The sequence below is a fragment of the Labrus mixtus genome, chromosome 8, assembly GCF_963584025.1.
Source record: "Labrus mixtus chromosome 8, fLabMix1.1, whole genome shotgun sequence".
NCBI classification, from domain to species: domain Eukaryota; kingdom Metazoa; phylum Chordata; class Actinopteri; order Labriformes; family Labridae; genus Labrus; species Labrus mixtus.
Window position 1 is genome coordinate 26447933 of NC_083619.1, and position 22039 is coordinate 26469971.

At 43.3% G+C, this 22039-nt stretch overlaps 1 protein-coding gene across 6 annotated transcripts in view; it reads right to left on the minus strand.

Moving 5' to 3' along the window:
* The window catches only part of pard3ab (par-3 family cell polarity regulator alpha, b), a 270125-nt gene that overhangs the window by 152242 nt on the left and 95844 nt on the right, over positions 1-22039 (minus strand). For all 6 annotated transcript variants that reach the window (XM_061045451.1, XM_061045450.1, XM_061045453.1 and 3 more), the window contains exons 3-5: positions 19745-19928; positions 15386-15576; positions 14793-14936 (exon numbers count right to left, since the gene is read on the minus strand). In XM_061045451.1, coding sequence (XP_060901434.1) covers positions 14793-14936; positions 15386-15576; positions 19745-19928 — 519 coding nt within the window. The remainder of the gene's footprint in view (positions 1-14792; positions 14937-15385; positions 15577-19744; positions 19929-22039) is intronic.

The following is a 22039-nucleotide window of genomic DNA, read 5'->3' on the forward strand; positions in this document are numbered from 1 at the left end:
ACTTTTCATATTATATATATATATATATATAACTACAATTCTCAGATGAGAAGGAAGAGTTTCAGAAACTTTTATCCCCCCGAGAGAGAGAATGGTAGTGGTGGGACAGAGACATGAAAAGACGGGAGGAAAAAAAAAAAGAAAAAAGGTAGAGAGACAGAGAGACCAGCTCAAAGAGAATAAGAGAGAGGCAGACAGCGAGACGGACAGAAAGTCATGACAAGGCTCGTTCAAAAGGATGACAACAACGCTTTCAGAACTCCCATGTGGATACCGGAGGGGATTCTGGGACATTCTGACATTTATACTCTGGTTGTTTGTCATCAGAAGAGGGGAAAGTTTGAGGTTTTCAATCAGTTTTATTCACTCTGATGAAGCATGACTTCAACTTTTACTTCACTAAAATTTGAAAAGTCACCAGAAAATGATGTTCTCGTGATACTACATCTTGTGGTTCTAGATCCTCCTTATTACCCCCGACAGGACCCTCGCCCCGCCCTCTCAGGCTGTCTGGCGTTCCAGCGGTGTGGATGGATTATTTAGACAGTAATCAGCCCTGAGTCGGGGCTGAACGTTGATGTAGGCCCGAGTCCAACACACACTGACAGAGACGGCTTGACTTGGCTCCACTGACAGTGTCAAACAAGACACAGGTGGAGAGAGAGAGAGAGTGTATGTGTGTGTGTGTGTGTGTGTGTGAGTACAGTGTGTAAAGGGTGAGCTGCGTGGAAAAGAAGGAAGGAGAGGAAAGTCTGCAAAAACATCTGCATATGTGTGTGTGTGTTTAGACCAGATGTAAGCCATATGGGAGACAGATTTATATGTTAACGGCTCAGGCATGCACGCACAAACGCAAGGATACCAAGGATGGTAAATTCATTTATGCATAGAAAGCAGAAACAGTGAGTGGGGACCCGTATTTGTCAAGTGACAAATTAAAGTTAAAAAAACAGCAACAGAGGGCGGGACAGGAAGGTGTGAGGCCACCATGAGCCTCGAGAACGCCTTCAATGCTCGTTATTATTGATTCTTCGAGTGTGTGCCACATCATTCCTCCCAGTCTTACACAGAAAACGTATCAGTTTAAGTTTTTTTTTTTTTTTTTTTAAATCGGCTCCAGAACAGGCATGTCATGTCATGCAGAGGCGAAAATATTGCAGCTTGAATCAGCAGTCTGAAAAGGGCTTTCTCTGATCCCAAATCTAAAGGTGCAACCGCCCTTAGAGCGGCTCAAGAGGAAGATGGCGTCCACGTGACTTGGTATACTGATGGAGAAAGAGTAAATGTGCCCCTCTAATCAGATCAATTCAAGCATGTCTTCAGGGAGGCTATGAAAGTTCTGCAAAGGAGTTACTTTTCATACCAATATTGTTCAGAGAAAAACGAGGGAGGAGGAGGAGGTGGAAGACTCTTTGTTATCTGAATGTTTTTTTTGTTGCACTGTCAGAATCAGTAAACGCTGACTAGGCTGGTAAGACTTCTCAGAGAGGTAAGTGGAGATATTTGAACACTGCCACCAGCACATGGAGCAGAGCAGAGGTGTTCGGGGGACGTGGGACGTTTCTGTGAACGTAACTCTTCTAGTTCAACAAGCAAAATCTAGCAAACAGCTGTCAAAGAATACACACTGCACAATTTAAAAATGTTTCTGAACTGAAAGATGAAATCAAATGAAAGATCTCAATGATGTGATATGAGATCCACACTGGTACCAGATTCTGCTGCCTCGCTGGTTGGATAACTCAAAGACAGAAACAGCCTTTTCCATACGATGAGACAATCATTTGAATGTGTGTGTTGGTTCCTCCAGAAGGATTGGGGGGGGGTGGTGCGGGTCTAAAGCTTTATGCTCTGAACACGGAGATGACCACAGTGAGCTCTGGCACGCTCACACAGCTTGTTATGTGATGCACCGTTTACTGGGGGGAAAAAAAAAAAGAGTCCCTATGGAGCTGCTGCTGCTACGGAGCAAAACAGCAGGCAAAGCCGACCACACTCTGAGAGGAAGGGAGCTGTGGATAATGGTGACAAGCGTCACACACACACACACACACACACACACACACACACACACACACACACACACACACACACACACACACACACACACACACACACACACACACACACACACACACACACACACACACACACACACACACACACACACACACACACACACACACACACACACACACACACACACACACACACACACACACACACACACACACACACACACACACACACACACACACACACACACACACACACACACACACACAGTTGTCAGATTGCAGGCCATTATTCTGACAGACTCCAACTGTAATGGCCGCTGCAAAGAAGTCTACATAAAGAAGTCAGGGAGAAAACGCGCACTCACTCTGTATCCTCTCTCTGCATGTCCGATCCACTTCCTGCTGCAGAGTGAGCTGCACCTTCAGCAGATACACCTGCACACCTCTACATGTACAGTCACATCACAACATAGAGGCCAAAGAGCTGAGGATAACTGCTTATTAAACTTTATAAAGAAGTCATTATACCTAAAAAAAAATAATCACTGCTTAAAGTCACTTTCCTTTATTTTCAGATTGGCTTAAATAACTGTGGAGACTTTTTTTTGGAACTGGTTATAAAACCATCACGCATGATGATGATTATATCTCTGGTTATTTTGAAGGACTGTCACAGCTTTGAATGGGTCCGATTCAACGGATGTTACTTACGACTTCCCCGTCGACTCGTCTAAAGCAAAGAGAACACTTTGAATTTGACTGACTGAACAGGGGGTCACAATGTCTGCAGGTTGATGATGTCATACTGGTTTGCTAAGCGTGGCTAACGTTAGCATTGCTAGCATCACCAGACCATGTTGCAGGTTAACACCCACACACCTTCATGCTGATTATGCTGGTCACTGCTCCGGTTGATTTATATATCAGTTTCGCCTGAAACAGCCTGTATCAAACATTATTCTGACAGACTGTTCAGGGCTGTGAGATGCTGTCTATGATTATTTTGTAATTATTGACTAGTAGTTCTGGTGCCAACTAGCCAGGGTGGCAATGTTTCATCTTTTAGTCGGCTAATGGCACACATCTGTGGTCTGATTTTGACAAAGTGAAACACAACATGAAGACTCAAAGTGACTTCTTTTCACACCTCTGAGGAAACTTCAAAGTGTAAAGTAACCTGGACTGTTATGAGGGGGATTTCAAGTTGAAGAAAACACGTGTGTGTGATTAATGTGAGCTGATGTATTTATGTTGTCATTTATTCTGGACTTCACACCTGCAAATCACTCTTTTGTCACACAGCCTGTGGGAGCAATGAGGAAAACTTTGCAGGTTGAAGCTGCCGACCAACAACAACTCATCGTTCATTTTAAAGTTTTAAAGTTTTGTGCAAAAATCTTTAAATCACTGCAGGAACTTTGTATTTCTGCATGCCATGTTTTAGGGAAGCCACTGAAGTCTCTGGGGATTTGAAAAAGCCAGAGTTTGAAGACATATACAAAACTTTGATTGTCTCGCAAGTACAAGATTTGATGATGATGATTGTAACTAAATCTCCTCTGCAGACTGATACAGGGGCCTGAACATGGTTTTTCAGTCGATGCTGAGGCTTCAGGCGAGCCTCCTGATACTGAACCATCTCCCTTGTCTGCGTTGCATTTTCAGTGTTTCATTGTCAGAGCGTGCGGAGCCTCAATAATCAGCTCCATCCCTCTCCTGTCAGATCCCTCAGATTGTGCTGATAACAGCTGACACCTGCTGCTGTCATCGTTCTTGTCTTGCCTTTGATCGTTTTTTTCAGAACCTCTGATAAACTCCTCAGAAAAACACTCATCTCTTCTCCTCTGTAAATGTCTTTATCTCTTGTTCTTGCACTAATGATAAAGCTGCGGAGCGGAGCAGGTTTGACAAAAGTCAGATTCCTATCTTTGATTTGAGGCTTTTGTTGTGTTTCTAACCTCTCCTGTTACTCAAGAGGTGGATTATGTTTATGAAAGAGCTACCATCTGTCCAACCTGGGTCGGCTCTATTTTAAGGTGTAATTAGATTTTGGTAGCAGGTGATGAGCGTGTGTGTGTGTGTGTGTGTGTGTGCAGACTCCCAACGGCAGGTTGCACCCTGAGGTAGAGATCTCCTCGGGGGGGGGGGGGGGGATGCAAACCCTCAAGAGGGAGACAGACTTCTTTCATCTTCCCCTGCACCTCTCTGTTCCCCGCTGCCTCACCCTGTTCGTCCCAGCTGGAGGGGATCTGGGCTCCCACGGCTCTCTGTCATATTAAAACCAAAAGATCAAAGGCGATGAGCAGCAGAGGAGATGAGGAGGGAGAGAAAAGAGAAGAGGAGAGTGGATCAATATATGGAGAGAGAGAGAGAGAGAGAGAGAGAGAGAGAGAGAGAGAGATGAAGAGAGGAAAGGAAAGACAGCGAGGGAAATGGAAAAGATTTTTATGAGTTGTGACGTTTAGAACTTGAAAGGCTGAAGTTTTCTCTGAACTTCTAAAAGTGTGTTTTCTCACGTTAAATAAAGAATTTTAAATCACCAAAAATGGAAAGAAATTTAGGATAGATGTGAGATTGGACCTCACGAGACATCGTATGGTAACATTTATTTGTCATTCTGCTTAATCAGGCCATCATGTCATGGTCACTAATTGTGTCCATATGTGCTCCTTTAACATGTAGGATGTGGATATTTGAATTAAATTGCCCCATCACTGATATTAATCGATGGTAAATGGACTTGAGCTTGTAAAGTTATTTTCTAGTCTTCTGAAGCGCTTTTACACTGCAGGTCACATTCACACACTGCTATGTAAAGTCACCATCAGAAGTAACTGATCCCATTCATACACATTCATACACGGCCGATTAAGCAGTGGGAGCAACTTGGGGTTAAGTGTCTCGCCCAAGGACACATTGGACATGTTGCTGCAGGAGCTGGGGATCGAACCCTCGACCTTCCAGTTGAGAGACGACTCTACCTACTGAGCCACAGCCGCCCAAAGGTTTGGTTCTGTTTTTATTCACCTTCTGTGAGCATGTATGTTTTGACCACATACGTACTAAATAAAGAAACTTTTTGTGTGTGTGTTTTTTTTACCCCCGTTGAGGAGGTGTGTGTGTGTGTGTGTGTGTGTGTGTGTGTGTGTGTGTGTGTGTGTGTGTCTGCCAGTATCTCCTCTGCCATTTTTCAAAAGTTCCTCGAGAGACGCTCTCAAAAATGAAGAACTTTTCTGATGCACGGAGTCGGCGCAGTTTCACAGAACTCAGACGCGGTTGAAATGGGAATATATTAAAAATGTCCACGCACTGTATTATTTTAATAGTGCTCGCCCGGCAGGCCGAGAGGGCGCTCTGATTCAAAGCTCCAAAGCAGAGAATTGCATTCTTGCCTTACAAATTAAAAAATCTGGACAAACATTTTCTGCCATCCAATGAAACGTCTCAGAGGAGATTTGGAAAGTGAAGGGTGAAGTTTGCCTCATGATCACTGAGCTGGAGGATATAAGTACAGCATCATATGAACTCTTTATGGTCACACATGCAGAACAGCTTTTGAAAAAGAATTTTTGGTTTCAGACTCTTTTAAGAATTTAATTGGATCTTGTGGAAAACATTCTATCTTGCGTCTCTTACTGTTATCTTTAAACACAACCTAATCACAAACAGCCTTCTCTTACTTATTTTGTTAGTAAAAGGTGCAATCTTAGATTTCAATGTCTAGAATAACAGCTTATATGTATAGAGAGAAGAAGTGTTAAATGATTTTATACTTTATATAACTTATCTTAATCTTATATGTTGACATGTGCACGAAGTTAAAACAATCAGTCAGAGTTAACAGGTGATTAATCGTGTGATTTATTGGGGAAAATGTCCACTGTTAATAAAAGGATAAACCCAGTTTGCATGATGTAGAGATGTAGACATCAAACGCAGCTGAAAGGTGAGAGAAGTGTGCAAAGTGAGAATAATAATTGAGCCAAACATTTATGAAAGTAAGCCTTGGACAGTGAGAAAAGGAAGCTACAAAGAACAGAAAGAACAGAGAGAGAGAGAGAGAGAGAGATAATTAAAGGATTCAGAGAGAAATCATACAGATGGAAAAAGTTTGTTAGAAGGTGTCAGACTGAAGGCTCACAATAGCAAAAGTGGCTGCCCGTGAACAATGAAATGTTCTCACCTCTTGAAAACATGAGCACACACCTTCAGTGTTTATCTTTACACACATTCACACTAGATTCACAAAGAGCGCAGAAACAGAAGGACAAAACACATGCACACACTTTCACACACACACATTCACACACAGAACCTGACTGGGCTCGTTTTTTACACCAAGCTCCACAGCAGCACCTACTGGTCACTTTTTTTTCAGGATCAACACTGGTAGTGCAGCTTTCAGATGTGGGGGGAAAGTCCACTTCATAAGTCTTTTTCAAACTTTAAACACACACACAAACACACACAACCTCACTTTTATGTTTACCACATACACTCACTGCGTCAACACTGACAGATTTCTTAAAATCCTCGCCTAGAAAATGATATGTAAGTGCACACAGAGAATACAAAAACAATCCACACACACTCAGACATCTATACCTTGATAAAAAACTGAAGGTTCAGGTGAACATTACGCATGCACATATGAACACACACACACACACACGCCCCACTGAGGTGATTTATGAGTGCACGGCTCAGGTTTGCATGATTTATCCTGCTAAAGCTGCAGCGTGCACCTGAGGGACTCAACTCTCAGCTACACACACACTGCATGGAGGCTTGTTAGTTGCAGAGCAAAGGAGAGAGGTGTGTGTTTTGTGTGTGTGTGTGTGTGTGTGTGTGTGTGTGTGTATCTACATGGTCATGAAAATGGTGTTTTGGTGCAGCATTTGCTTATGGTGTCATTATGTGTGTGCACTAAATGCATGCACATGTGATTGTTCACTTTGGTTTAACAATGCTTTGAGATGTCTTGTATGTATAATGCATGTGTGTGTGTGTGTGTGTGTTTGTTTGAAAACTTTGTACATTTGTTAGCATGGCATAAAAGTATATATTTTTTGTGATTCTAGCCATTGTGAAATATAAAGAATGAGTGTCTATGTGTGACTACGCTGACACTGCACATCTATCAGGCAGCATTAACATTCCTGCACAGGTGTAGTACTGTATGGGTGTGTGTGTGTGTGTGTGTGTGTGTGTGTGTGTGTGTGTGTGTGTGTGTGTGTGTGTGTGCGCTGACCTGCCTGCAGTATGTCTGTGTAACAACATCCCCAGTGACTTGTGCGAAGCCTCCATCCCACCATGAAAGATAACTCGGTCCCTCAGCAGTCTAATAACTGAGGACACACAGCACAGCAGCACCACAAACACACACACAGAGACACACACAGGGACACACACACAGACTGTCATACACACACTGTGGCACACATACAGAGATCCACTGAACTACAGACTGAAAAAAAAGCAAAGTGCAGTCTGCACTGCAGCAGGTTCTCATCATTAACGGCACAAACACAAACTTATATAGATGTGGCACAAATCCATTTGGAGGAGGAGAACTGTGTTGAAAAGTGCTAATTCTGAAAAATAATAATTTTCCTATTATACGTTATGAGTCATTCTAAGCTTTCAAACACACATTAGGCTTTTCATTTTAAAAAAGAAAGCCTCACAGATGTTGTCAAAAGTATCATTTTAATGGTGTTTAAATTTAGATGAAGCTCATGCACGCCCTCCTGTCCAGAACCAAGTGTTTTATGTGCAGCATGACAACATGCAAAGTAGAATGAAAGACAACAAAGGGGGGCTTTGCTGTCTCTTTACAAAACTTCAAATTCAAGCGCAACATTTACATGCAACATTCGCCCATCCACACACAGATGGCAGAGGCTGCAGCTGCTCATTCACCCCACGGCTGAGCAGCGATTCAGGCTCATCGTCTTCCCCTAGGATACATCGACATGGGACTTTAAGAGCTGGGGATCACACCGCCGACTTTCCATTTTGAAAGACCACCCACTACCACTGAGCCACAGCCGCCCTCGTTACAACCAAACAAGTTCTCTGGATGTCCTGACTTTGCATCAGAAACATCAGATCCAAACTCCATTTGAAAAAAACGTGCATTTTAAGATTTGGTTGTGTGTTCGATACTGTGTTTGGTTTAGTCCCAAATGTTCTACATCCACATGTGAAGCTCGAAAAAGTAAAATGTCAAATAGACAGATTAGTTATCGTTCAAAGAATATTCAACCAAGGTGAGGGGGCCTATTCCTCTGTTTGCTTTTGGCTCCGGTATGCACGTGTATTTCTTCTTGTGTTCATGCTGCCTGGCTCCAGCTCAAGGTATCCAGAATGGAGGTGTTGACACACCTCAGGCGGAAACCTTGAGGTGTGATGTGAACATTGCCGTCTTAAGAAAATCATGCAGCATCACCAAGTTATGCTTTAGGAACTTTATAAGCCAACCTTTTTTTCTTTAAGTGTTTTTCTCGTCTTCGTCTGAGAATCAGAAGAAAAAGTGTTTGATCCAATCAGCTGCATTTGAAGAGGCACCGTCTCTACATATTTGACAACTCATTAAATAGACAGTACTCACTGACCAACACACCTAAATATAAAAAGAGCACACACATACTCTCTAAAAACACACACAAGAGTTAAGGAACACATAAAGAAACACACACACACACACACACACAAACACACACACAAACAGGCCACGACATACAAGTCCACAGAGACTACTTTCTTCTCTCAGAGGTGAAAACTGACCCAGACAGGGTACATGTTGTGTGTGTGTGTGTGTGTGTGTGTGTGTGTGTGTGTGTGTTCTGAAGAGGTTCAGCTGCCCATGCTCACACTGCAGGCGGCCGAGCGGCTTGTGGCTTTTCTTCCTAATTGGTTGATTTGCAACCGAGTCGACGGCCGCCTGGATTTTTGACACATTCTCACAGCTGACGAACACACACACACACACACACACACACACACACACACACACACACACACAAATAACGCACACAGCCAAAGCCATAAATGCCGGAACACACACTCCTGGGGGCAACAAACACATTAATCGATGAACACACACACACACACACACACACACACACACACACACACACACACACACACACACGTTTAAATGCCCCCCTGACTCATTGACACGTAAACACACACACAGAGCGCAGTGCAGACCTCGATACTCTCCACGGCTGCAGCACCTCCAGAAAAGCTCTCATTAATACACAGTCCACTTGGCAAGCTCACTGTTGCCATGACGACCCCATACCTGTTGCCCAAAGGGTATCTAGGAGTTTTTAGGGGGGCTTTATGAACGCAGCTCAAAACTATCGCTGTTCGACGCTCGCCGTGCGTCAGGGAGCCGGCGGTGCTGCTGCAGGCGTGCACGATTACCCACTCGGGGGACGGAGAATAGTTTCATTCATTTCAATGAGACTCAATCAGGCTCACTTCTTCTATGTGCTAGGCGACGCCCCGCGTTTCTGGGTGTTTTGTTACGAGAGAAGCCAAATTCTCTGCAGGAGTGAGGAAGAAGAAGAAGAAGAAGAAGAAGAAGAAGAAAAAGTTGACTTCATTATGTGACACTCTATTCTACTTCTTCTCTTCATTTTCACCCTCCTCTGTTCCCTCTTATTCATTCAGGGAAAGATAAGAGGAGACTAACTTGAGGAAATTGCGCTGCTCAATTCATCGTTCCAAAAGCTGCTCCATTCTAATTAAATCACAGCACATTCTATTCCCCGCTATGCCATTCTTCATTCCCATACAGTGCCGTTCTATTTCACACTCTTAACAAAAGGCCCGATGCACGAGTGGGAAAAATGGAAGTATGAGCTCATTGTTGCCAATCGCTGGATTCTTTGTGGAGCTGTAATGAACTGAAAAGAAGGTGTAGGAATACTGCAGAAGCTGCGTGGACATTAAAATCTGTTCCTTTAAGAGGATTTACTGTCGTTTTTTTAACTTGATGATTCTTTTGTTAGTCTTTACTTACAATGTAGAGGTGCATCATTTCTTCACAGGACGTGTTTGTGCAGCCACTATGAAGTAAGTAAATCCCCGTAAATGACACACGGCAGCATTTATAGCCTAAGGCCCCGTTGTCCACCTAGCGTTTTTTTTTTCTGAGTCATCTTTTCTCAGTTGTTTTCAATGAGGAGAGAGTGTTTGCAGACAGAAAGCGGACGCCTGGAGAAAAAGCGCAGCACCCTGCGTCTTTTCTGCCTTTTTTTTGCGCGGCCGCTCCGAGCGCTCAAGTTGGAAATCGTTCAACTTTTCAGGAAGGCGCATGTTGACGTCAACGCCGCTCTTTTCTAAATGTATGATATTCTGAGTATTTTTGGCGCCTACAGATCGTGCCGTGTATCCACATCCTCTTTGCTCCGTGTCTGATCAGGTTAAAAAAACGATCTCAAATATAAAACATGCAGTAAAAAGTCACAGAGCAGTGACGGTCATACAGAGATTGTTGTCAACAGACTGTTGTCATGGAGACAGGACGGACGTTCAGCACAAACACTTCATGCAAACACTCCCGAGCATACAGCCAGCGCTTTGCTGCCCGGAAAAAAAACGCTAGGTGGACACGGGGGCCTAAGGCTAAGCTAATTTGCAATGCCAGTCCTTAAACTGACTCGTCTTTTAGGGAGTACACGATCAGGTGTAGAGCTGCTGCAAATACCAGGACAAGATTCATGTACATTATTATCATGTTTTGTTCTATATCCTTGAATAACCATAGGCTAAATATTAAGCACACGGAGCTATATACTACAGACCAAACAGGAACTACCCAGGGAAATAGAAGCTAACTTTCAGAACCTGGCATCAATATGAACCACCTGGATCTGCATTAAACTTGATTCAAACTAAATGACATGTACTGATGAGTAGGCTTCGATTTGACCAATGAGAGAGCATCAAAACAACAATAAGAGACTTCACTCTACAGTGGATCCTTACAGGCTTTGGCTTTGTAAGAGGAATTACTTTTTCTCATGCCTGGTGAGTCTCATCTCTTCTGATATTTGATTATCCCGTCTCGTAATAAAATAAAGGCTGTTCTCATCACGGCACTGTTGCAACATCCTTCCTGTAAGTAAGTACGCTAAGTGGAGCTTAAATCACTGTGACATGAAACAGTGACAGCAGCGAGCAGAGAGATCGTACACACACAAGACGAGCCAACAACAACAGAGTGTGTGTGTGTGTGTGTGTGTGTGTGTGATTGATATGAAGAAGTTGGACATTATTATATTTATACAGTCATGTTACTTGGATTCAGACTTTTTTGGGTCATTTCACACATTAACAAACACGAAGCAGCTGTACGCTTACAGATCAACACAGCTTTCAATCAAAATGTCTTCCATACAGAGAAGAGTGTCATTACATTACACACACACACACACACACACACACACGTCATATTTACATCATCGCAGGGGGAATACATTGACAAGTAGACCGATTCTTGTTTATCTTTTTACTTCTGTGATTTCGAGCGTCCTAAACATTCCACTACCTTAGAATCCAAATGAAAATCTGCCCCAAAGATTGTAGGCCAACCACTCCAGACACTCTATGAGGGCTTTCACACTTTGCAGAAAACTCCTGAAAAACTCCTGATATTTTTAGAAGGAGCTGCATGTGTGAACACAAACAGCCAGATTTCTCACTTTAACCTCACCCGGAGTTTCTCCCTTAGTATGTTATCCACAGCAAGTCCGAGTGACCCGTCTGACAGGGACAGTCTCCCGCTGTGAGGAGCATGTGTGAACAGCCAGGTCAGGAGAATCTCTGGAGCAGTCCTCCTGAAATGATCTAGATATTTTCAGGACTGTATATGTGAAAACCGGTTACGAATTAGCCTACAATAAAAACAAGATAAGCAGCATTGTCTCTGGAAGTGAACAGTGAATATGAACTATTACCATCAAAGCTGAGATACAGGGTCAAATGGTTTAATGAAGTCAGACTGAAGCACTTTTATAATTTATGTTATCATCAGGTCCCAACAAAGCAAATGTGCAACTGCATTAATGTCCTCAGATAAGAAATAAAATAAAAAGTCCAAACACAAACACCACGAGGCCTCACAGAGCGATGAAGCTGTTCAAGGCGCAGTGAGGGTTGTCAGCAGGATCAGAGGATGCTGGGGGACGTTTGTGTGTTTCAGGGTGTGTATGTGTTCATGTTAGGGAGAGCAGATGGCCTTCAGCAGGTCATTAATACAAACTACACCATCCTGCACTGACCTCTCCCACTTAACCCCCCCTTCATACTAAAAATCTGTTCGAAGACAGATGATGGGAAACGGAGCGGCTCGACTCTGATCGATGGTGAGAATGTGTTGTACAGTTAACCCCTCTGCGGAAGAAGCCGATTACAAAATCACTTATATACAGAAGTTTGATTGTGAGTTTAAGAAGAACCCTTGATGATGATTTGTCGAGCCTTAGAGATCTCTTCCAAGACGTTAAACTGTCAAAACAAACAATGTTGTCGACTGACACCGCGGATTAAAAGTTGCACTTGAACTCGGGCTAAAATACTTCAGACAAAAGCCGACTGAGGCAAAGTGTTTGTACGTAGCGTGTTTGTACATTCTGTGTCTGAACGAGACAAAATATCCAGTAAGTATTCACGACAGGCAGAGAGAAAAACAAAACTAATTTGCCATCCATGTTCACACCACTGAGTCCAATTAACCACTTTTGTCATATGCTTGAATACAAAAAAATATATATGTGATAACAAAACTGCAAACTGCCACTGTTAAATTGTGTTTTTTGCTTCGGAGCAGCATTTTTCAGACTGTTTGTTTGAAGAACGAGAGAAAAAAAGGTAAAAGCAGGCGATAAGGAAAATGGAAAGCAATAAATGAAATCCGACATTCATTAAGGCTGAACATGCAGTCAGAATGTTTTATCGACTGCTGCAAAATTGATTCAACATGTTGAATCAGCCAAACGCTCGTTGCTGAGGGGCAGACTAGCACTTAAACACACTGCAAAAAGTGCACGTGATGGTCAAACGTTGCTGACTATCAATGTCTGACGATACAGACTAGTATAGACTAGATGAGAAGGGGAAGTAGCCTCAGGGTTTGAAAAAAAGTACCGGTTTAGGGTTACGTTTGGGTTAGGGTTAGGGTTAGTGCCTTGATCCTGCGTTCCCCTTAATGGCCAGCAGGGGCAACTGCTTAAAGAAAGTGTGATCATATCATGTGCAAGTAAATGGGAGAATGATCCTACTTCCTAAGTGATTCATAGCCTCAGTAAACATTTAGCTAATGACTTAATGGTCTCAATCCCTTGTCCCAAATCGTCCTCAATACAATAATGTTCATTCATGTTAACTATGGTCTCATTAAAGTAACATATAAGACAGAACAGGGAATGCCTGATGGTTAAGGCCTTTCGGGATAGAGGTGTAGCAAAGCGTCTTCAGCCCGATATCCACTTAAGAGTCTCTTTAGTTTCTAAAAATACAGACCCTGAGACTTTGGCTTGTTCAGACTGCCATTGTGTATAGCAATCTCATGTCACAGTGGCAATGTCAAACCCCCTATATGGTCGGAGGTTGTCAGAGCTCTTGAACCCCAGATTGAGAAACATTTTTTCGCTCCAGAGCGACAGAAAAAAAGTTGTTTTCTGCCCGTGTGCTGTTGGGTTTTATATTCTGTACTACTCTCCGAGCGCCCCATCAGTGAAACACTCCCATATCAGCTTGCACGAGTTCAACTTCAGATCACTATCTCACCATTGCACTTAAGAGTAATCCCTCATCATTAAACCAATGAATAATGCTAATGTCTTTCCAGAGCAAAGACGTTAAACAAATCAAACCAACGGGCCGTTACAAAGACGAGATTGCGTGCATGCACACCCTTATACACAACATGTTTTTTTAAACAAATCAAGTCTAGAGGGGGACTCAAACCCAAGAATGAACTGAATGCTGAGTGTGGGTTTTGATATGTTATCATGTTTTATGAACACTTTTACCCACGAGGGGAACAGAGGCCCTGGTACTCACAACCTCCCACATATCAAGTTAAACAGGACCACATGTTCAGAATGTGGCTTATGTTATTTACTGTGTCAACATTGTGTTATTTCTCCATCCATGACCGATGTGTCATGGTGGATTTATAGTAATATTTCTCACTTTTAGCCTCTTTTTAGCGGGGGACAGGGGAGTGATAGAACTGGGTCGGGATCTGGACTTGTTCTTGGACACTCAGAGTGGATTTCACAGAGCGTAGAGCTGACGGAGTGCGGAGGTTGGGACTGGCTATAAATCTACCAGAGTTGAAGGTATCTGTTGTTTACATTTCATGTCCAGACATACATAATGGAGGGATGTGGTATGTGTGTGTGTGTGTGTGTGTGTGTGTGTGTGTGTGTGTGAGAGGTTTTGTAAGAATGTCATCACTGTCGGGTTTTATTTTTTTTAGTACTGTTTTGTTGTCCCCATCCACCATAGCCTTGTTTCAATCCTCTACAAACCACAAGGAGCCATTTTGAAAAGTGAGGTTTACATTTAACAAGCTGCTGCTGCTGATCCAGTTTTGAACAGTGCGTTGGCAAAATGTTACGGTACTAAACAATGTTCTCGTGGTAGCAGAAGCCACTCCATGAAAGCATCCTCGACAAAACGGAGGAGTGCGTCCAATTTTGTTTTTCACCCGAGTGTACTCGTGTGTGTGTGTACTGAACACGGTCCTACCTGTTCCTGTCTCTCCAGCCAGCGGTCCACCATGGGGTGATTGGCGCTGAGCGACGAGCGGGCCGTCTCTCTCTGAAACTCCCTCTGATTGGCCCATGTCCCTGCATCTCGCGGCAGGCTGCGATACGTGTCCATTCCTTTACCCTGCGAGCAAAATACGAGGATAATGTCTCAACTTTTGCTGGAATTACGGCGCTACATTTTCTAGATGTGATTTGGATAGAGGGTGGATAGAGTGGGAAAGGAGTTGAACCTGTCCTCTTGGAGTATAGGCTCTGTACATGGCTATAAACATACCACCTAGGCTTTGTAGAATAGAAAATTCTGAAGTTGCACATTAGCAGCCAAGTCTAGAGATGCAGGGATTTGATAACGGCCTTGTTAGTAACGGTTGGATCATTTGGCAAATTTGAAATGTCCCTGAATTGTTCAGAAAGAGTTATTTTTTTCCCAAACAGAAACATATCAGCTCTTAGCACATCTGTTGTGTAATTAATATAGTTAAATATGCACTTTATTCTCCATCAAATTTCAATTGTTTTGAATTACCACATTAGTAAAAAAAAAACAGCCGTCTCTCTAATTTTTCTTACCTTTCTCTCGAGGCTGTTGGTGCCGGAGGAGTGCCGAGCTTTCAGGAAGCCGGCCGTGGTGGACCAGCGCGTCGGGTTCTTCCTTGAGGGCGCCTCTTCTGCTTGGACTCGTGATTCGCTGCCGCCGCCAAAAGGCCCATTGATGGTCATCAAGGCGGGGTCGCTGCTGCGTCGGACGTGGAGGGGCATATCTGAAGGATCAGAGAAACAGCACAGGTGGGGTTTTTTTTTTTTTTTACACCCATACCTTAATCTGTACCAAACTTGTTACAGGAATGGTCACTATCAGTGTACTTTGCTGTGATACATTTCAAGATGAGGGAAGATTGATGTGAATAGGCTGGAACAACTTTCATTCTTCACATATTGTGGGCTAATAAAGACGATCAATCGATGGTGTTTCATCATCATCCCATTGTGGACTCATCTGACTCATCACTGAAAGTCAAGTCAGGCAGCTCGGCTTTCTACTTCACTGTCAGCGTATCGCCTCCGAAAACACAGCGCACAGAAAGTGTGTGGGAACAACAATGTGAGGGAGAGCCTGTTGAGAAACAGCAGTGGAAGTGGAAGCCTTCCATTAAAACTCTTCACTCTGTTTCAAAAGTTACAGTGTGTGGGAAGTGGGCCAAGGTCCAAAATAACAACTCCAACAAGAGCGGTGTGCACAATCAAAAAAAAAACACACAGCCTGCACTTTGTACACAAGACACGGTGTTATGACATTTGAAAATCTCCCACTTCAGACCTCTCCAAACTGAAACAACTTCGGCCGACCACACAAGAGTGACGGAGTGTAAACCAAAAAACTAAAAGATTGTTTGAAAGCTGGAGCGTCTTCCTTCAGTGTCGCGTTCCCATGTTCTGCTGTACGTTGGTGTGTGTGTGTGTGTGTGTGTGTGTGTGTGTGTGTGTGTGTGTGTGTGTTCATACAGGAAGCTCTGTAATCCTTCCATGAGAGAAGTGTGTGTCTGAGTCAACAGTTGTTTGACGTTGTGTGTATTGTGAGAGTGAGTGCATGACGAGGTTGAGGCTGTCCATGTGTTTGTGTGTTTGTACTCATAAGATAAACAGATGTGTTTGTGGGTCAGTGAATGTGTCACTGAACACTTAATACTTTTGTTAAGACGTTTGTGCATGTATACAAACTGTGAAGGATCTATTTGTATGTTGAGTCTGTGTTATGTAGACATGTGTTTGTGTTTGGAAATAACCCGGCCAGCAGATACAGTTTTTGTTGAGTGTTTGTGTTTGTGTTTGTGTGTGTGAGTGTATAAACACTCATCGTGTAATTCGATGACTGGTGTTGTCGGGTCAACCAGAGCGTGGGACCCTAAACCAGCTCTGAGCTGTGGGAGGCATGGGCACTAAAGTGGAGAAGGGGAGAGAGAGAGTGAATGTAGGTATGGCCACACAAGACTTCTTGTAGCACCGTCCTCACTACAAATCCCAGGAGGCATTAGGACAGAGGAAGTTCTCTTCAGTTTATTTACAGCGGCAACTAGTGTTGTAGTCAAGACCACAGAGATCAAGACAAACCCGAGACCAGAGCGCTCCGAGACCGAGACAAGACCAAGACATTTAGGGATCCAGATCAGGTTGAGATCAAGACCAAGACCAAGGCAGGGCAAGACCGGGACAAGACCAAGACATTGAGGGATCCAGATCAGGATAAGACCAAGACCAAGACATTTAGGGATTGAGACCGAGTCAAGTCCAAGACATTTAGAGATCGAGATCGAGTCAAGACCAAGACATTTAGAGATCGTCACTAGGTTAAGACCAAGACCAAGACCAAGGCAGGGCGAAACCGGGACAAGACCAAGACATTTAGGGATCGAGACCAAGTCAAGACCAAGACATTTAGAGATCGAGATCGAGTCAAGACCAAGACATTTAGAGATCGTCACTAGGTTAAGACCAAGACCAAGACCAAGGCAGGGCGAAACCGGGACAAGACCAAGACATTTAGGGATCGAGACCAAGTCAAGACCAAGACATTTAGGGATCGAGACCAAGTCAAGACCAAGACATTTAGAGATCGAGATCGAGTCAAGACCAAGACATTTAGAGATCGTCACCAGGTTAAGACCAAGACCAGGACCAAGGCACGGCAAGACCAAGACATTTAGGGATCCACACCAGGTTATGACCAAGGCAGGGCAAGACCAAGACAAGACCAAGACATTAAGGGATTGAGAATGAGACAAGACCAAGACTTTTATGGATCCAGAATAGGTTAAGATCAAGACCAAGGCAGGGCGAGACCGGGACAAGACCAAGACCATAAATATCACAGAAAGTTCCTCGTCTTGTGTGCAGCGGGCGTTTCACTCACTAAGACCTTAACAAAACGCAAAACGTAACCAGAGGATAAAAATGAAATTACAAAGGAATAGACGTTCCCCCAAACCACACGGCCACCCCCGCCCGCAATAACTTTTGAAACATTTATATTTCTCTAAAGGAATTTGTGTTTTTTTATTCAATAAGTAGCTTAACAACATTTCAAAAGTGCAGTAAAGTTGAGTGACAGACAGGATCCTTTCAAATCAAATGAAGACTCGGAGCCAAAACACATAAAACTGAGAAATGCAATAAAAACATTTCCAGCACAAAAGTAAGAGCGTCTCTTCAAATTAGTATGAACAACTGCTCTACTATGTTTTAAAAGATACAAGATCAAACAGCAAACTGAAAAAAGGACGACTTCTCTCTCCCAGAATGTGAAGCCTCACATGTTCAGATTGTGCTATTGTCCTTTCATGTGTGCCGAGGTTCTGTGTTGAACAAAGCCAAGAAAGTGACATCAATGCATTGATGGATTTCAATCCAGCTCTCTGTCTAATAAGCTTAATCACTTCTCCTTTGAGTTCGTGTGGCCGAACAAGAGAATCTGGCAGAGACCCACGCCGAGTCCAGCGCCTCTTCGTCTCCACCAGGCATAAATCAGTGATTGAAAGCTACTCTCATTATGCTCCAGCAAGGGGAAAAAAAGAAAAATTAATCAAGCGCCTTCTCTTCTGTGACAGGCATTTCTCTTAAAACCTAATAAAATTGGGCTGATGAGATTCAGTGTCGTCAATTAAACAGGGTTAGAATTTATTATGGAGACGCTTAAATTGGATGTAACTGGCAGGTGTGATTATGCCCCAGAGTTCCATTTTCTTACTGCAAATTCACATTCAGCATCTCATCCAGAAATCCAATTAGGAGTGAAATGACCTCCCTCACATTCTGTGTGTGTGTGTGTGTGTGTGTGTGTGTGTGTGTGTGTGTGTGTGTGTGTTTGTGTGAGGGATAGAGACAGAAAAGGAGATTCGGGTGGCTGCCGTGTCAATCACTGCCAACTCTCAGGTTATTAGTGGATAAGCCCGACTCCAACCAGGGCGGGTAGCGCTAATAAAAGATGCTAATTAAAAACATCGCCTCCCTTTAATTGAACTTTTTCTATTGGGGGGGGGGGGGGGGGGGTGAGTGTGAGAAGAGTTGTTTACTTATGTTTGGAGAAAAGGACTACTTCCTCAAATTTTGAGAACATGTACCTGAGGATGCTCTAAAGCAGTGGTTGCAAATCTTTTATCCCTCTCCCCCCCCCCAACAACAACAACAACAACAACAACATAGCATAGCTTCGTTGTTTAGTATAGCTTATTATACCTCCTGAAACACACCCCCTCTACCGTCTAACAGGAAGTCTCCTGCTGTGAGTTTTTGATTAGTTTTTCAGGAGTGCAAACATAAAAAAAAAAAAAACATCTGAAGAGAAATATTTGAGAGGAACAGAAAGTAAACTGTGAGTATGACTCAGAAAGAACCTCCATGTTTGTGTTTGTGTGTGCATTTTGTTTGCTTCTTGCCTGTGGATACACACACAGACGCTTTTGCTTGATCCGCATTGACAAATAACTCTACAAGAGTCACTTTGCTTCCGAACTCGCAGTAATTACAGCAGGAGAAAGTGACTTGGCCGGCGAAACTGCAGAGGTGGACGGGCCGCAGCATCACATTTGATTTAGGAGGAAGCCGATAAAACCAATTAGCCACTTTGGCCGGGGATCAAACAGCTATCTGTGCCTGGAAGAAAAAAAAGCCCCTCCTGTCCAATTAACAGAATTTATAGACAGTGCTAAGGTACAGCTGGGCTGTGATAAGGTAATATGTTTAGTTTGGCGTATACTGCAGCGCTCTCTGACATTTGAGTCTAATGAGGACGACAGGTTTGTAATTTAAGACGAGCATAAGACAAACTGACTCCATTATTAATCACTCCTGAAGTTAATGTTTAGTTCCCGATGGTTTCTCCAGATAAGATAGATCATCTGAGGTGTGTTTTCAAACTGCAGTGTGGGGACTTACTGGTGCGCAGGGCGGAGGGAGTGACCTCGATCTCGCTGGCTGTCTGGTAGGGTTGGAAAGCCGAGGCTCCGCTGCCCGCACTGAGGTCTGCAGCAAACAGGTCCGGGCTCTGGGTCCCAGTGGAGCTGGCGCTGGTACCATCGCCTCCATGGTGGGGCTCCTGCTCTTCATACACAGCTATCAACTGGAGGAGGAAGGGAAAACAAAGACATTTGAGAAACATGTTGCATTCAACATGTATCAGGAAAAGTCGATATGCAGAAGAGGGAGTGGTGGAAGACTAAAAGAAAGTAGATTTTTGTAATATTAAAAGCTTTCTTAGAATTTAAGAATAAAGGTTGAAGAAGTGCAAACTTAAAATAAAAACCTCCTTTGCCATTTCGCAGGATGTGAAGTTTCTGACTTGGGCTTTTAAAAGGGCAAACTTTCACATCTTCCAATGAGGATATTAGCCAAGTTACAAGTTGTCTGACACTATAAAGGAGACAGTCGGGGAAACTGTTGCTCCCCGTCCTGCTTGGTTGAATGCCTTCTCCTCAGAGTGTGTACCAACCAGGGACCACATGGCAATTTACTACAATTAGCTGCACTTTACGGCAGCACAATCAGTTTGTGGTAGCAGAACAAAGTCATTGTGCACCGATAACCATCTCGATGACAAAAATATTGGAAAATAGACAACACTAATATTACGATAAATAAAAATCACATTTAGAGCTTCTCATGGCGCACAAAATTGCAGCCCAACCAAATACACACAACCATCCAACAGGAGGCGGCAGAGGGATACGTGTAGCATGACATACCGTCAGTTTTCTTTAAGTTTCTCTCCACAGAGTTTAAGAAACATGTGCCTGAGTGCATGTGGTGTTGTTTAAGTATATTAACTGAAAATAGGTTAACCAAGTTAAATTTACTACGGTTGTAATTCTAATTCTGTTAGCCAGTTTACATCATTTTCCATTATGGGTTAGCATTAAGCTAACAAACTAAGATGAACATTTCAGTCGATCGTTGAGAAGTTACTCCCTCTGTCGCCCCCTGGTGAGTTCTAAAATGAAAACGACTCCACGCACAGTTCTACCTTTGCTTAATTGCTGAATAGATTGAAAATGACCAATGCAAGTCAATATCTTTCCAGTGATAATAATTTTCTTTCTACTTTCCCTCAAGATCTAGACATCATTTTTATATTCCACACATGCTGATGAAGCTCTGAATCCATGTCATAACCGACTTTATGCGAGCAACAGAAAGCAGCTGCATCCGAGGTAACTATCAAAAAAACTTGTTCCATTCAGCCCCCTCAAACAAATCCTAATCAATGGAGACCGGGATAGGGAGAGGGAACCCAGAGTGATGGTAAACCTTCAAGAAATGGACTTGGCAATGGTGAAGAGACTCCACACGGTGGTCCCATTGCTACGACGACCGCACACGTTCCAAAGGGATATGGGAGTGATTTAGACCCTCAATTTGATGTTATGACACTGAGGTGCTCATTACGTCCAATCATATCCTCTCATCACTCAAAATGGGTTCCACGTCTTTACCTTCAAAGCTCCTCTCCCTTCACCGATCTGATTAATTCCAGCCTCCAGCGAGTCCCCCCTTTATTAGATTAAAGATGAGCTTTCGCTTCGTCCCCCTTGCGACTCCCACAGGCCCACGTGCGTGTTCAGCTGGCTTCACTTAGCCGAGGAGGAAAATGAAAAAATCCATCCAACATTTGCCAACTCTGAGGGATGTGATCTAACTGTCCCTGGTGGTGAGATCTGATGGTAGAGTCAGGACGGCGATAATGTTCCTCTACCAAGGTCTATGGCTGGACCCACAATATCTGACCCACATTAGAAACAGACCAATAATCTAAACAGAAAACATCTTGAAACATATCTGCAGAACACCTGGGATTATTTATGTGATCCTGACCAAAGAAATAGAGCTTAACCAAACTCCCTGTGGCAAGAAGTAGCTGATCAAGAGCAGACGTAGAAAGAGTACTTTCATTAGTTTTAAGTCTCTGCTTGAAGTGCAAAAAAAAGGAGAATTTCTAAGCAAAGATGTAGACTATTATTTAGTACTCCCCCACCTTTACAATCTCCTCCATATCTTCCTCATGTATTCCTTCGAGCAAAGTTTAGAGATTCGGCACTTTGGTCAACATTTTTGTTTGATTGTGTGTCACTTAGAGGTCCTCGAGGTCTGCCTGGACCCGAGACTCAAGGGGGACGGGCACATGTTCAGGTCTTCCTTCTATCTCAAAGTGTTTCTGATATCAGTCATACATTAAGT